Source organism: Pempheris klunzingeri, chromosome 8, assembly GCF_042242105.1.
Source record: "Pempheris klunzingeri isolate RE-2024b chromosome 8, fPemKlu1.hap1, whole genome shotgun sequence".
NCBI classification, from domain to species: domain Eukaryota; kingdom Metazoa; phylum Chordata; class Actinopteri; order Acropomatiformes; family Pempheridae; genus Pempheris; species Pempheris klunzingeri.
In genome coordinates, this window is record NC_092019.1 from 17887072 (window position 1) to 17900178 (window position 13107).

General features: G+C 43.0%; 2 protein-coding genes across 2 annotated transcripts; both read left to right on the forward strand.

Annotated features, from left to right (window-relative positions):
• Positions 1–683: 683 nt before the first annotated feature.
• gapdh (glyceraldehyde-3-phosphate dehydrogenase) lies at positions 684–5710 on the forward strand. Its single transcript, XM_070835495.1, has 12 exons — positions 684–761; positions 1222–1267; positions 2868–2967; positions 3242–3348; positions 3477–3567; positions 3674–3789; positions 3987–4068; positions 4234–4385; positions 4477–4555; positions 4981–5064; positions 5145–5242; positions 5329–5710. The coding sequence occupies exons 2-12, from the start codon at positions 1245–1247 to the stop codon at positions 5396–5398; spliced, it is 1002 nt and encodes a 333-aa protein (XP_070691596.1). The 5' UTR covers positions 684–761; positions 1222–1244; the 3' UTR covers positions 5399–5710.
• Positions 5711–7856: 2146 nt separating this feature from the next.
• opn9 (opsin 9) lies at positions 7857–13107 on the forward strand. The gene is made up of 8 exons (XM_070835896.1): positions 7857–7992; positions 9108–9258; positions 9409–9548; positions 10119–10257; positions 10380–10494; positions 11924–12004; positions 12239–12764; positions 12891–13107. Exons 1-8 carry the CDS (start codon positions 7872–7874, stop codon positions 12986–12988), a joined length of 1371 nt encoding a protein of 456 aa, XP_070691997.1. The 5' UTR covers positions 7857–7871; the 3' UTR covers positions 12989–13107.

The following is a 13107-nucleotide window of genomic DNA, read 5'->3' on the forward strand; positions in this document are numbered from 1 at the left end:
GTCTTCAGGTGCTGCGCTTTTATTCAGACAAAGAAAACTGTCCGTCAATGAAACGTTTTGGTTTTTCGGATTCTGTTGTGAGAGTCGCTCATTTCCACATAACCTGACAAGCAACAATCTGCCTCAGTAAAAGGCCTCAGAGTGACTGAAGATGCCTCCTCTGCACATGCGCAATGATCCTGTGTCCACGTTGAGTAACCTGGACCTAACCTTTGACTTGTGCTGAGGAGATGGAGAGGCAGAGAGGGAAGGGTAGCTTTCCATAGCTGCAGGAGTCTGAAAGTGAAGGGTCATGGTCTTTGCACATTAAATGTCACAGTGAGGAAGACAGAGATTTGATCCCTCGTTCGCTCCCTCTGTGTCTCCGAGAAGGTCAGTGAGGGTCCCCTCTCTTTTTTCAGTCCACTATCTGAGGACTTTAATATCCATATCTGAACCACTTAAAGACGAGGAAAAGGAGGAAACAGGCTTGAAGACAGAAGGACTACTGCTGGAATAATGTAAATCCAAGCAAAAATATGTAGGGCCTAAATTAGCAGCAGATCTGGAGTTTTAAACCCCCATGAAGTGAAGTTGCAGAGGCCAGCTCGCATGTCTCTGCAGGCTGGCGACCTTGACATTCAGAGGGGGCGGGGCGAGGAGCGGTGACTAATGAGGGGCGTGGCCTTAAACTCTGGTCAATCATAAAACCACAGCGCTAAACTTTGCTCGTCCCCACTCACACCCGGAGTCGCAAGACAGGCAGAGGAGTCTCACAAACGGTAAATGCCTCCAAATCTTCAGTAAATCCTGCCAGAGAGGGTCTGCAGCCCGCAGGGCCTCAGCAACAGGCTGCACGGCTCCATAAGCTGATTCAGATCACCTGGGGACAGTCTGCATCAGCTCTCTTCATTTTAATGGAAATGTGGCCCCAGAATTTAAAATTATTCTATAATCCAGCTTTAATTGTGGTTCTTGCTTTTTAAGAGGATGTAAAGTTTCTTTTCAGTGTACTTATTCAGTAGTTTCCACACTTGTTCTGGTGCTCTAACAGAAGTTTACCTGGACTGTGGTCACACCTGAGCAGTGGGATACTTCTGCATGGATGTTTTAACCCTCTGCTTATCTGAAAGCACAATCGTAGAAACTGTCCAGTGAAAGCTAATAAATGGCATCATAAATTTTGCTTTATCAGTGTTTAACAAGGTGCTTTTCTTCTTCTTTTCTCATTTCTCCCTCCAGAGGATTAGAACAACCCAGGCAAAATGGTGAAAGTTGGTATCAATGGGTAAGGACTCATTTTCATCCACTCACCAGACATAATGAACCTAATCTCCTTAATTAACACACACACACACACTAGCTCATCAGGCCGGTCTGTGTGCCCTCTGCAGCCCAACTCACAGCACCGCACCTGTCATCTGGGCACACAGGAAGTGATTAACAGTGATTTTAATGTAATAACTGCCTTCAGGTTCAGTTTTTAAAACTCAGTCTGCGCTTCTTCAAATGTGTGTTTGCACATTTAAAAAAACTCTATTATAAAAAGGATACAGACATCCACACAATAACATGTTCATGTTCTCCATATACTCAGATATACATTCACTTCAAGCTTGTACAAAGGACTTTTTTTTTTTGTGATGAATGATGGACAATATGCCAGTTTAAATTCTACAAAACAGCACCTCTGTACCAAAAAAAGTTTATCCACAACACTGGAGCATAAAGGAAGATGTTTAGACTGTCTTGGAGTATGAGAGCGAATTATATTAAAAACAACAAGTTTTAGGCACCAGTGAATGAAATGCAATTTTAAGTCTTTAGTGCGTTGATACTAAAGACGGCCTGAAATGTTATCAGCTTCATCTTTTTAACTGGGTGTTTTTGAAGCTGTCAGACACTTGAGAAGACTCCTCAGCATTTATAGCGCTCAGTACAGAGGAGTAACTCTATGAAAACCGACTTGGGCTGTCTTTGAATGATTAAATGACTCCAAAGTGTTGACTGCCTCGGCCTCGTGGGCTGAATAGCAGGTTAACGGCAGTCTCTCTGTGATTAATTAATAGTGACCCCATTCAGCAGCTGGGGAAGGTACATGTGTGCTAAGTAGGACATCCACAGACGCTCACACTGGCCTGTGGACACTCACCTGGCTGTTACCATGTTCTCCTTTTGAACTTTGCCCTCAGCAGATAACAATATGGGCGGCGGCTTTGACATGGGGGTCATCCAACAGGGGGTTGTTTTTCTGCTGTGTGAAGCAAAATGGAAGAGGACCTACGTAACTTAAATGTTACTGAGCACATATACTCACACACACACGCACAATGTGACGTTAAAGTCTCCCTATCTGTTTCATAGATCTGCTCTTTATCTCTCCTCCTCCTCCTCCTCCCCCCAGTGTCTGAGGACAGAGTGTATCAGTGCCAGGATTTTGGCCCCCACAGTTAAAAAGTAACTCGACTACTAATCAAACAGCGCACTGCCGACACCAGGATTACCACACCAGAAGTTAATTTCGACTTTAGCCCCTGGAGAGGAGAGTGTGAGAGGCGCTTGGCCATAAGCTGAGCAACACATACCTCTTTCCGCCCCTCCTCCTGAACCCTGCCCTTTCTTCAGCAGTGGTTTCAGGTCTCCTGTGGAGTTATGTGTGCCACACAAAAGAAACGGCTACAAGTGTAATGTGATATAGGCCGTGCTTAGTTTGAGTTGAATGTCAAAAAACTAATTTGACATAATCATGACTATTTTCATCTCATAAGAATGTGGAGCATAATTTCAGTCAGACATGTTCAGTCTTCCAGGGACTGTGCTCAGATTTAACACGGTATCATGGCGCCATCTAGAGGCCAGACTGAGAAACATCACTGTTCGCTTTTCAGATTCGGCCGCATCGGTCGCCTGGTGACCCGTGCTGCTTTCACCTCCAAGAAGGTGGAGATTGTGGCCATCAACGACCCTTTCATCGACCTGGAGTACATGGTGAGTCAAGACTGTTTCAAACCCTAATCACCACCACCACAACCAGCCATCAGCTGTGCGATTTGTAAATTTAAATAAACTTTGGGTCATGGTTGGTAGTTCACTATCTATTCTGATGTGTTTGAAAGAGGAAAAATCTGAGGAATTTGATGAATTTAAATTAATGTATTTCCATCCCAAAGTGGAGAGCACCTTTTGCTTTGAAGCTAAATTAACAATGAAGGATTTTGTAAATAAATTCTGCTTTTGACATAATTTGTCTCTTCTCTTTTAGGTCTACATGTTCAAGTATGACTCCACCCACGGCCGCTTCAAGGGTGAGGTCAAGGTTGAGGGCGACAAGCTGGTCATCGACGGACAGAAAATCACTGTTTTCCACGAGTCAGTTCACTTCTCAGGCTTTTAATGTAGAAATAATTTCAGTTCAATTACAAATGCATAGTTGCAGTCAACCAGGATGGAGTAAGCAGTTATGTCTGACCTCTTCTCTTTTTCTTTTTTCCCCCCAGGAGGGACCCCGCTAACATCAAATGGGGTGACGCTGGTGCCCAGTATGTGGTTGAGTCCACTGGTGTGTTCACCACCATCGAGAAGGCCTCTGTATGTACTCAGTCCTATTCCAAACACAATCATTCAAAAAATGACGCATGATGTACAATTGGCCAAAAAGCACATGGATTAAATACTATTTCAAAACCCATTTCAGGCTCACTTGAAGGGTGGTGCCAAGAGGGTCATCATCTCTGCGCCCAGCGCTGACGCTCCCATGTTCGTGATGGGTGTCAACCATGAGAAGTACGACAACTCCCTCCCAGTTGTCAGGTAAGAATCAACGTCTCGGACCGTCTGTTTTTGTGTATTTCGTTGGGTTGAAATGGAGTTTTAAAATTTGATGGCAAACTTAAATCTGAGTGTTTCACTGACTGAGCTTGAACTTGCATTCATTGTGAAAAAAGTTTGACATTGACTTAATTTTGCAAATCCTCAGTTACTGATGCTGTTATCTTGCCTCTCCATAGCAACGCTTCCTGCACAACCAACTGCCTGGCTCCTCTGGCCAAGGTCATCAATGACAACTTCGGCATCCTCGAGGGCCTGATGGTGAGGATTAAAACACTCTGAACAATCTGGCAGAGGGACGCTAAACAACTCCTAAAACCAGATTAATAAATCTGCGACGCCAATATGACATTACAAAGTTGAGGGGGGGGCTAAGCCATATTCAATCATCCCCTCATCCTTTCTCTACCTCTGCGTGTCCACCAGAGCACAGTTCATGCCATCACTGCCACCCAGAAGACAGTGGACGGTCCCTCTGGCAAGCTGTGGAGGGACGGCCGTGGTGCCGGCCAGAACATCATCCCCGCTTCTACAGGTGCTGCCAAGGCTGTCGGCAAGGTCATCCCTGAGCTGAACGGGTGAGTGCCAAAAACGCCTGACTTCATTACAGTATAGCCTACTAAATCTGGTGAATTAAGGTTGATCCTACCCGATGTATGTGTCTTACAGCAAGCTGACAGGCATGGCCTTCCGTGTCCCCACCCCTAACGTGTCAGTGGTTGACCTGACAGTCCGTCTGGAGAAACCCGTGAGTGACCGCAAACTGGAAGCACGCATAAGAATTAAACTTAACAATTTTTTTTATCGCCAGCCAGGTAATATAATTTTATATACAAGTTCCATGAAAAAAACAATAGTGTTTTTTATTTATTTTTTTTTATAAATCCTAGTACCAAACATTACCATGAACATGAGCGCTGTTATGCTGCACAGGAAGAGGCACCATAGTTCACTTTAGAGTCTTGTGTACCCCATCTGTCTGTGAAACGCTAACTAGTGCACCAAATGTGTATCAATCCGTGGCTAAAAATAGTCCCCAGCAAATTCAAAACATGCTCCTGTTTTGAGTAGTATTTGCTTGACTTTTCTTAAATTTAAATTTTCCTATTTTTTTTTTTAAATATAATGAATGTAATTGGCTAGACTACAAACTTTTTTCCCCCTTCTCAACAGGCCAAATATGAGGACATCAAGAAGGTAGTGAAGGCTGCAGCTGATGGACCCATGAAAGGCATTCTGGGATACACAGAAGACCAGGTATGTGTTTGTGTGTTTCTTTGTGTCTTTCACTCTTTGGTCAACCAGTACTCTTGTTAACTCTCTTCGCCCGCCTGCAGGTCGTCTCCACAGACTTCAACGGTGACTGTCGCTCCTCCATCTTTGATGCTGGCGCTGGCATCGCCCTCAACGACCACTTTGTCAAGCTGGTCACATGGTACGTCTTCAACATGGGTTACTTTCATAGCTTCCTGTCTATTTCCACCGACTCGCATTGACTCTATTTTTTCGCTGCTCCACCAGGTATGACAATGAGTTCGGATACAGCAACCGTGTCTGCGACCTGATGGCCCACATGTCTTCCAAGGAGTAAACCAACCAGCCAGTCGGCGGTCACTGCGCTATGCCACATCACCCACATTCTCCTGACAGCTGAGTCATAAATGTACAATAAGACATCGTATTATCTATGACTCTTCGTGGTTCCATCAGTCAGCCCCCATTAGATGCTTGAGGGAAGATCCCACGAACGGCAAACAAAAGGATTTAAATTGGTGACCAATCACTTTTTTATTTGTTAAATTCCCTGTTCTGTGCTTGTGTGAGATGGAGTGAAGGTGTGAGTGTCTGTCTGCAGTGAGGAAGCACTGCAGTCAGCGACGGAAATAAAGTCCTGTTTGTGAGATTCATGCCCTCCTTTTTCTGTTTGTTCACTACACAGAAGAAATCTATATTAAAGCAGGATTTATGCTAACCTTTATGGGTTGGTATCTTTAGCAAACCCTTGAGGTACTGTATTTATCTGACCTGTGGGTATACACTGACGGCTCTTGATTAGGTGAGACTGTGGAGGGTGAGTCTGGCCACTCGATTCTTACATCGTCACATTGCTCTTATGAAACCTTTTAGTCATGTGTTAATAACTGGTCCATCTGGGAGAGAAGTGCAGCATGGCTAAAGCAATCTGACTAAAGCCCACTGTAGTGGTTCAATATGAGGAATTATGCCACCAGGGGGTTCTGCTCTCACCAACCGGTGAAGAGTGTGGTGACATAATTTATCAAGTTCTTGCAATTTTGCTGAATGATCCGTCTGCTCTGGTTGCTTGTCTGAGTCACTGGTGATGCTGGAAGGGAGCTGCTCAAGGAAAAACAGACTCCATACAGATGCACATGGGAATATGCTCAATAAGAGCAACAGCATTTAAGAGGTTTAGCTGAGCCAGGATACTGATGGCTTTACTGCAAGCCCATTTGTTTCTGTCGGATCATGGTTGTTTTGCACCTACATTAAAGAGGCTCACAATATAAACACTAAACACAGAAATATTAATAGAAATTGTGTAAAATGGTGTGTGTGTGTGTGTGTGAGAACTGAAATATCAATGTTGCTATTTCTTTAGTTGGGCATATTGAAGATGTCCAAAGGTCCTTGGTTTTTTTTCATGCTCATTTACAGCGAGAACGATGAGTACCATAATTCAAGTGTTGTATAATAGGACCCCACTGATGGATGTGTGGATTCACAGGGATAATATGAATTCACTGGCTAAAAAAGAAAGACGGAGGATAGTTGGAGAGGAGACACGAGGCAGAACACAGGTTAAAGATCCTCAGATACCCTCCCACCCCACCTCTCTCACACACGCGCACACACACTGCGTTTCTGAGTTCGTGTGTCTCTGACTGATCATTTCTAAGCCAGATTGTCAAGAGCAAAATCTCTCCAGCTCTCAAGAGAAATGTCACATGGATTTACAGAGGGAGGGTTCAGATTAAGATTATATGAAAATATGAGAATTGCCATAGAAACCAGATGAGAGACCACAGCAGGGGACTAACAAACAAACGAGAGGAAGGTGAGTAGTGATGTTTGGAAGAAGCTTTTGGAAATTAAAAGAAAAATTTTGATTATCTGAGGAAAACCCTGATCTGTTGTATTCCACGTCATCTTGGTGTGACTGTGTTCATTCATCTTTTTATCATCTTTTGGGTTCATCACCCCGTTCACCCGCTTGTCACTCATGAAATTCAGCTGAACGCCTGCTGGGATCATCAGATCATAAATGTAGAATCTTGTAGAATATCTTGCAGAGATAAGTAATCAAGCAGAGAGTGCTCATTTTTTCCTGCTATTGCTTATTATGCAGCATCATCAACAATAATTTATTGTAGTTACTCATTATTTTAAGATGCGGGATACTGAAAATAATGGAAAACTGTATGTATTTGATGAAATGCCAGCTTTTTCCAACAGAGCTGCAAAATATGTAAAATTATGCAAGATGGTGTGACATGTTTGATCTACAATCATTTTCTGTAATGTTCTGTGTAATTGTCAACTATTCATATCATTTAAGTAACTGATAGACTGTCAGAAGAAACACTTTAGTGTAATGTTTTTTTTTTTAAGTTTACATGCACTGCAGGGCCATTAAGCAGTCACAGAAAAATCAAATTTGTAAAATGAATGACTTTGAAAGTCAAAGCTCTGCACTGTAAAATACTCACTATCCTGTTCTATGCGCTCGTTGTTCTCTTAAGCTGCATGTTTAAAGGGAGCATCTGCTCTTCTCTTTTGCGTGCACATTAATAGCGGAATAGAGATTTAAAACTGACTGAAAACTTCATCTGAAACCATGCAGAGATCAGGAGATAGTTGCCAGAATAATGACTGTGCTGCCTGACATTTCCCTGCTGGCGAGAACATGTCACATGTTGCTTATTCCACTTGTCACAGTATTTTTTTTTCTTTCCTCTCTGTTTTTTGTGCCTTCAGTGGCTCTTTGAAGCTCCAGCGGCTGCCTCTCTTGTCTGTTTGCAGCTGTGGGTTGACGCTGTACATCCATGGGAGAGAACGGCTCACACGGGGGCTCCTGGTTCGTCCTCTCCTCCACCCACCCACTCTTCCTCTCCCAGCTGTCCCCCTCTGCAGACCTGGCCATCGCTGCCTTCCTTACCTTCACAGGTAAGCAAATGGACACTTTGATCAGCATTTGTCTCTTTGTATAACAATGTATGTAAAAGGTTGCAGCTCCAGTTCAGAGGTGCAAACGCAGTACATTTAATATTGCATGCATCAAATAGAGAAAATAAAATAAATAGTTTATCTACATTGAAACTTACTTAAGGGGCATTTCAATGGGAATATTTGCTGTTCAAGTGATAACAGTGCTGTTCTTTGGTTACTTAGTTGCATTCTGACTGTAGTCAAGAGAAAAGTCCAAACCAGACAATACAAAAGTGTATGGAGAGAGTCATCCCTCACTTGCAGTGTCTATTACAAATCATAGGCACCACATGTTAGCTGGATTCACAGCTGCTAAAAGGATGACAGCTTGATGCTGGAAACCACCACATGCTTGTGCCACTTGTTTAGAATATTATAAATACTGTATATGTGCATTATTTGGTTACTTTACATATACATAAATATATTTCATGTATACTCTTGGCTATTTCTGTGAATTTCATTATGAATGATGTAAGAAATTAGCATAATTATAGAATTCCTGTATGTCTGAAAGCTGCTGGTTTATGTGTGTGGGGAAGGAATGGGTAGGCTGCACTGGTGGTTGTATTGATGTAGGTTTATTGTCTTTGTGTCTGTTTTGGGGGTTTTATGAGTTTTCTTTTTAACTGTTGCAGTACACTTGGCTTCCTTTGCTTTGTGTCTTTGTGTGTGTCTTTTGCCAACCTTTGTGGCAGCGACGGTGCTACTTTGTCCTTTTACATGCAATAAATAGGTGATCACACATAAAAAAAACATTTATCTTCACTTTCTGGTTTCCACAACTAATGACTGATGGGCTTCGTGTGGCTTGATTTGCTCCCCGTGGAGCAGCATGAGTGTTCAGGTGGATGTGTGAGGAAAAGGAAAATTGGTGAATAACTGCACATTGATCCATTCTAAACGCTTGTGGTCTTGCCTCTTTCATGTAATCATGTGCAAATCTTATTTCTAGGATTTAATGACCAAATTTAAAGTCACTGAGAAAATATGTGTTAGCTGAGGTAAGATGAATAACACTGACATTATTTGACCCCTGCTATGTCTTCATCTTAATATTACTCTCTCTCCAGGTGTCACATCAGTGCTGGGGAATGGCATTGTGCTGTTAGTGTACTGTAGGAAAAGAAAGAAACTCAGACCTCCAGAGCTCATGACCATCAACCTGGCTGTCTGCGATTTTGGCTTTAGCCTCTTGGGAGCGCCATTTTTCATCACTTCCAGGTACAGAATACGTAGTTTTCAACCAACAAGCAGCCAGGCGTACATTCAGGGTGTAATACTAACATCCTCTAAAATAGCAGCCATTTGTCAGAGACAGAAGGTGATGATCTGTTAAGCTCGGGGACTAAAGCCCCTCTTTCTCTCTGTCAGCCTGTGTCATGCCTGGGTGTTTGGAGAGACAGGGTGCCTTTGGTACGGCATTCAGGGCTTTGTGTTTGGCATCGGCTCCTTGCTCACCACCTGTCTCATCTCTGTGGACCGCTGCCTGAAGATCTGCTGCTTGAGATATGGCAAGTCTGATGTCTTCCTCCAACACAGACCTAAAAATGTATAATCTGCACAAGCAAGACTGCATTCTTAATACATCTGAGCATTTCTCGCCACACAGGCTTTTACACAAAACTCACATACACAACATACTTACTACAGTCTCTACAAGACCCTCATTTTGTTACACACAGCTATTGATCTAGAAGCCATTTCTTGAACAAATGCATTGACATAATCATTTAAAAGTCATTCATTGATTGCTTAGGTACCACAAATAGTCAATAAACATGCTAATGTTTCACTTTATAGATAACTGCATCTATATATTTACAACTGAAACTGAATTATTTGTATATACTATGTCTATAGCATGAAGGGTGTACACAGCTTTCATTTCATTGTGCAACCCTGTGCTAGAAAATGATTATGATTATGATTATGATTATCTTGATCCTTGAAGAAAACTGTGAAACTATGAAACATGACAAATAACCACATGGTTGAGTGGACATTATGCTAACAGTTGAACACACTGTTTGAAAGGTTACACCGAGTTCATTCAGTGGTTTTCATGCTTCTTTCCTTTCCAGGTCAATGGATAGAGAGGCGCCATGTGTCCCTGTCCATAGCGCTGGTGTGGGTTTACACGATGTTCTGGGCCTCACTGCCTGCTTTTGGCTTTGGGAGTTACGGACCAGAACCTTATGGGACCAGCTGCACCATCAACTGGTAACGTCTTGTTGTTTGCACATACATACACAACCGTCTGTCGTGTATCTCTGAATTATATTCTTCATTCACTTCCAGACAAACATGTGTAATAACCAGTCTGCCTGTGTCACTATTTCAAGGTGGAAAATGAGGTCGTCTCTTAATGACAGAATCTACATTTTCCTCATCCTGATATTATGCTTTGGATTTCCAACACTCATCATCTGCGCCTCATATTTGGCCATCCTGCTGACGGTGAGGACAACTGCTGCTTAATGACACAAAGCGAAGGATCAGGGATCAATTACTGTATTCTGTAATGATTTTAGAGTTTTAAAGGTCCCATATTATGCAAAATGCACTTTGTAATGTCTTATGTCTAATGTCTTAAATATGTGTCCCTGATGTGCCCGGAGACTGCTAAACTCTAAGTCCTCTCTCATTCTCTTGTGCTCCATCTTTCAGATGTTTTCAAATGTGTATGAAAACATGACACAGATTTGTCTCACTTTATGATGTCACAAGGGGATCTGTTGATCATGTGACCTCCTCCAGCTCTGCAGCAGGCCGACTGTCCTGCCACTGAAAACCTCCTGAATCCACCTTGCTGTCCTCCATTGTTTTTTTCTCACTAGCACCAGCTCCCGCTAACACGAACGTGTGGACGCCGATTGTCCTGTTCTTCTAAAACGGATCGCTCAGACAGAGGCTGAAAACAGCTGCACTGGCCACATCTGCCATTAGAAAAATAATGTGTTTTTTTTAACATTAAACCATGTAAACCTGTTGTAGTAGGACCTCCAGGTACAAATATGAACTTGAAAATGAGCAGAATATTGGACATTTAATGTATTAGTCACTTGTTTAAAGCCACCATGTGGCTTGTGTGAAAATTGTGGCATGCAGTGATGCACAACACTACCACCTGATAGACTCAGAGGGCTGTTTGACAAGCTTAAGTTAGGTAGATATAATAAACAACATAGAGGAGCTACAAAGGAATAACAGCCTGTGGTTGGCATCAAATCAATGACAGAAATATAACAAATCTGCCTACTTGTCTACCACAAAGAAAAGGAAAATAAACCCACAGAGCTTCCCTACATGATCCAAACAAATAATACTAAAAACATCCCCTCTCCATTGTTCCTAGACAATAGTTAACATATGTGTTATTAAGTACAAGCTGCTAAACCTGGCTCCGTCCCAATCTGAGTGCCAAAACTAAATTCACAGTTTACGATTTTTGCTCCATCAGACAAACATTTGAGACACGGTGGCCAGCTGGTCGTATCAAATCACAGCCGGCCACAATAACGGCTCACATGATTGGGAATCCTGGACTGGTGAGCAAGAAGAGGTGCCGGGGCTATTAGAGTGGCAGGGACTGATCTGAAAGAAACAAAACTTATGCATTAGAATATTTTAAAAGATGGTATAAGTGAAGTTATAAATTCCTCTAACAGCTTCAATATACATATATATATATATATATATATATATATATATATATATGTGTGTGTGTGTGTGTGTGTGTGTGTGTGTGTGTGTGTGTGTGTGTGTGTATATATGTGTATATGTATAGGAGTTTTACATATAGTGTGCTTGAAGGGATAAAGTAAAGTGCTTATGAAATGTGATATAATTGCAAACAGCAGCATTAATTGTTGCTTCTGTTTTTTAGGTGAACAGATCTAATCGCACCCTGGCATCTATAGCGTCCTCCTCTGTCAGTCACACCAGCAAAGACCTGAGACTTGCAAAGGTAAACATCAGTGGGGATATCTTTCCCTCATACACATCCATCCATCCATTGTCTATACCGTTAATACTCCAGGATTGTGGGGGGGCTGGAGAAAACCCACGCAAGCACGAGGAGAACCTTCGAACCTGAAACCCCCTTGGTATGAGGCATCAGTGCTAACCACTGCACCACCGTGCTGCCCCTCCTACACATCCTGCAGGGAAAATAAAACTATTGTATTTATATTTGTTTCAGATGGCTGTTGTGGTGTTCACCACCTTCCTCTTGGCCTGGATGCCCTATGCCACTGTGTCTCTGATCTCTGCACTCATTCCCAGAGATGACCAAGAGGCAGAGGGCTCTTTACAGACAACCGGTATGTTCTCAAGCTCTCCAAATCCTGCCAAGATCCTGGACATCCCCTCACTGCTCAACTGGACTTCTTCAGAATATTACAGACAGATGTACTACAATCCTGAGAACAGGAGTGATGTGAACAACACGAGTTCAGCCTCCATAACAAGCCGGAGTGACGCTGTGCTCATGTCCACTGTGGACAAACAAGCTGAGTTAATGCCCAGTGGCCCCCGGCCCCCTCTGTCCTGTCTGCCCCCTGTAGTCACCTTGATCCCTGCTTTATTTGCCAAGTCCCACAGCATGATCAACCCTTTAATCTACCAGATCATGAACAGGGAGTTCAGGGATGATGTCTACGTGATGGTGTTTGGTCGAGAGAAGGCAGAGAGGAGGAGAGGAGAGAAGTGCAGGGGAGGAATGACAGGTTAAGTGAAAGTAAGTAATAAGAAAAAAATAATTACCAGACTTCCGCTGTTTCTTGGAATCTTTGTCTTTAACAGGGAAATAGTGCACACAATAGCAGGGCTCTTTTTCTTCTCTTCTCTCTCAGGGAGCATCAGCGTCTCCCACTGCCAGAGCTGGAGGGTGAAAAGGAGCAGCCCCTGCAGAAAGGAAAACCAGAAATCTGAAGAAACAGAAGAGCAGTAGTGAAGGAAGACCAGACTCTATGGAGAGATAGCTACTGCAGCATCGGTGGATGGACGTCCAGATAGATAGACCAACCTGTGTGGGTTATCCATGGGTTTACAGGGCCTTCAGTAGCCTAC

Coding starts and splice junctions, on each gene's coding strand:
- opn9 (XM_070835896.1), top strand. CDS start 7,872: ATGGGAGAGAACGGCTCACACGGGGGCTCCTGGTTCGTCCTCTCCTCC. Junction 7,993..9,107: donor TGCCTTCCTTACCTTCACAG/GTAAGCAAATGG, acceptor CTCTCTCTCCAG/GTGTCACATCAGTGCTGGGG. Junction 9,549..10,118: donor GATCTGCTGCTTGAGATATG/GCAAGTCTGATG, acceptor TTTCCTTTCCAG/GTCAATGGATAGAGAGGCGC.
- gapdh (XM_070835495.1), top strand. CDS start 1,245: ATGGTGAAAGTTGGTATCAATGG. Junction 4,069..4,233: donor GCATCCTCGAGGGCCTGATG/GTGAGGATTAAA, acceptor CGTGTCCACCAG/AGCACAGTTCATGCCATCAC. Junction 4,386..4,476: donor GTCATCCCTGAGCTGAACGG/GTGAGTGCCAAA, acceptor TGTGTCTTACAG/CAAGCTGACAGGCATGGCCT.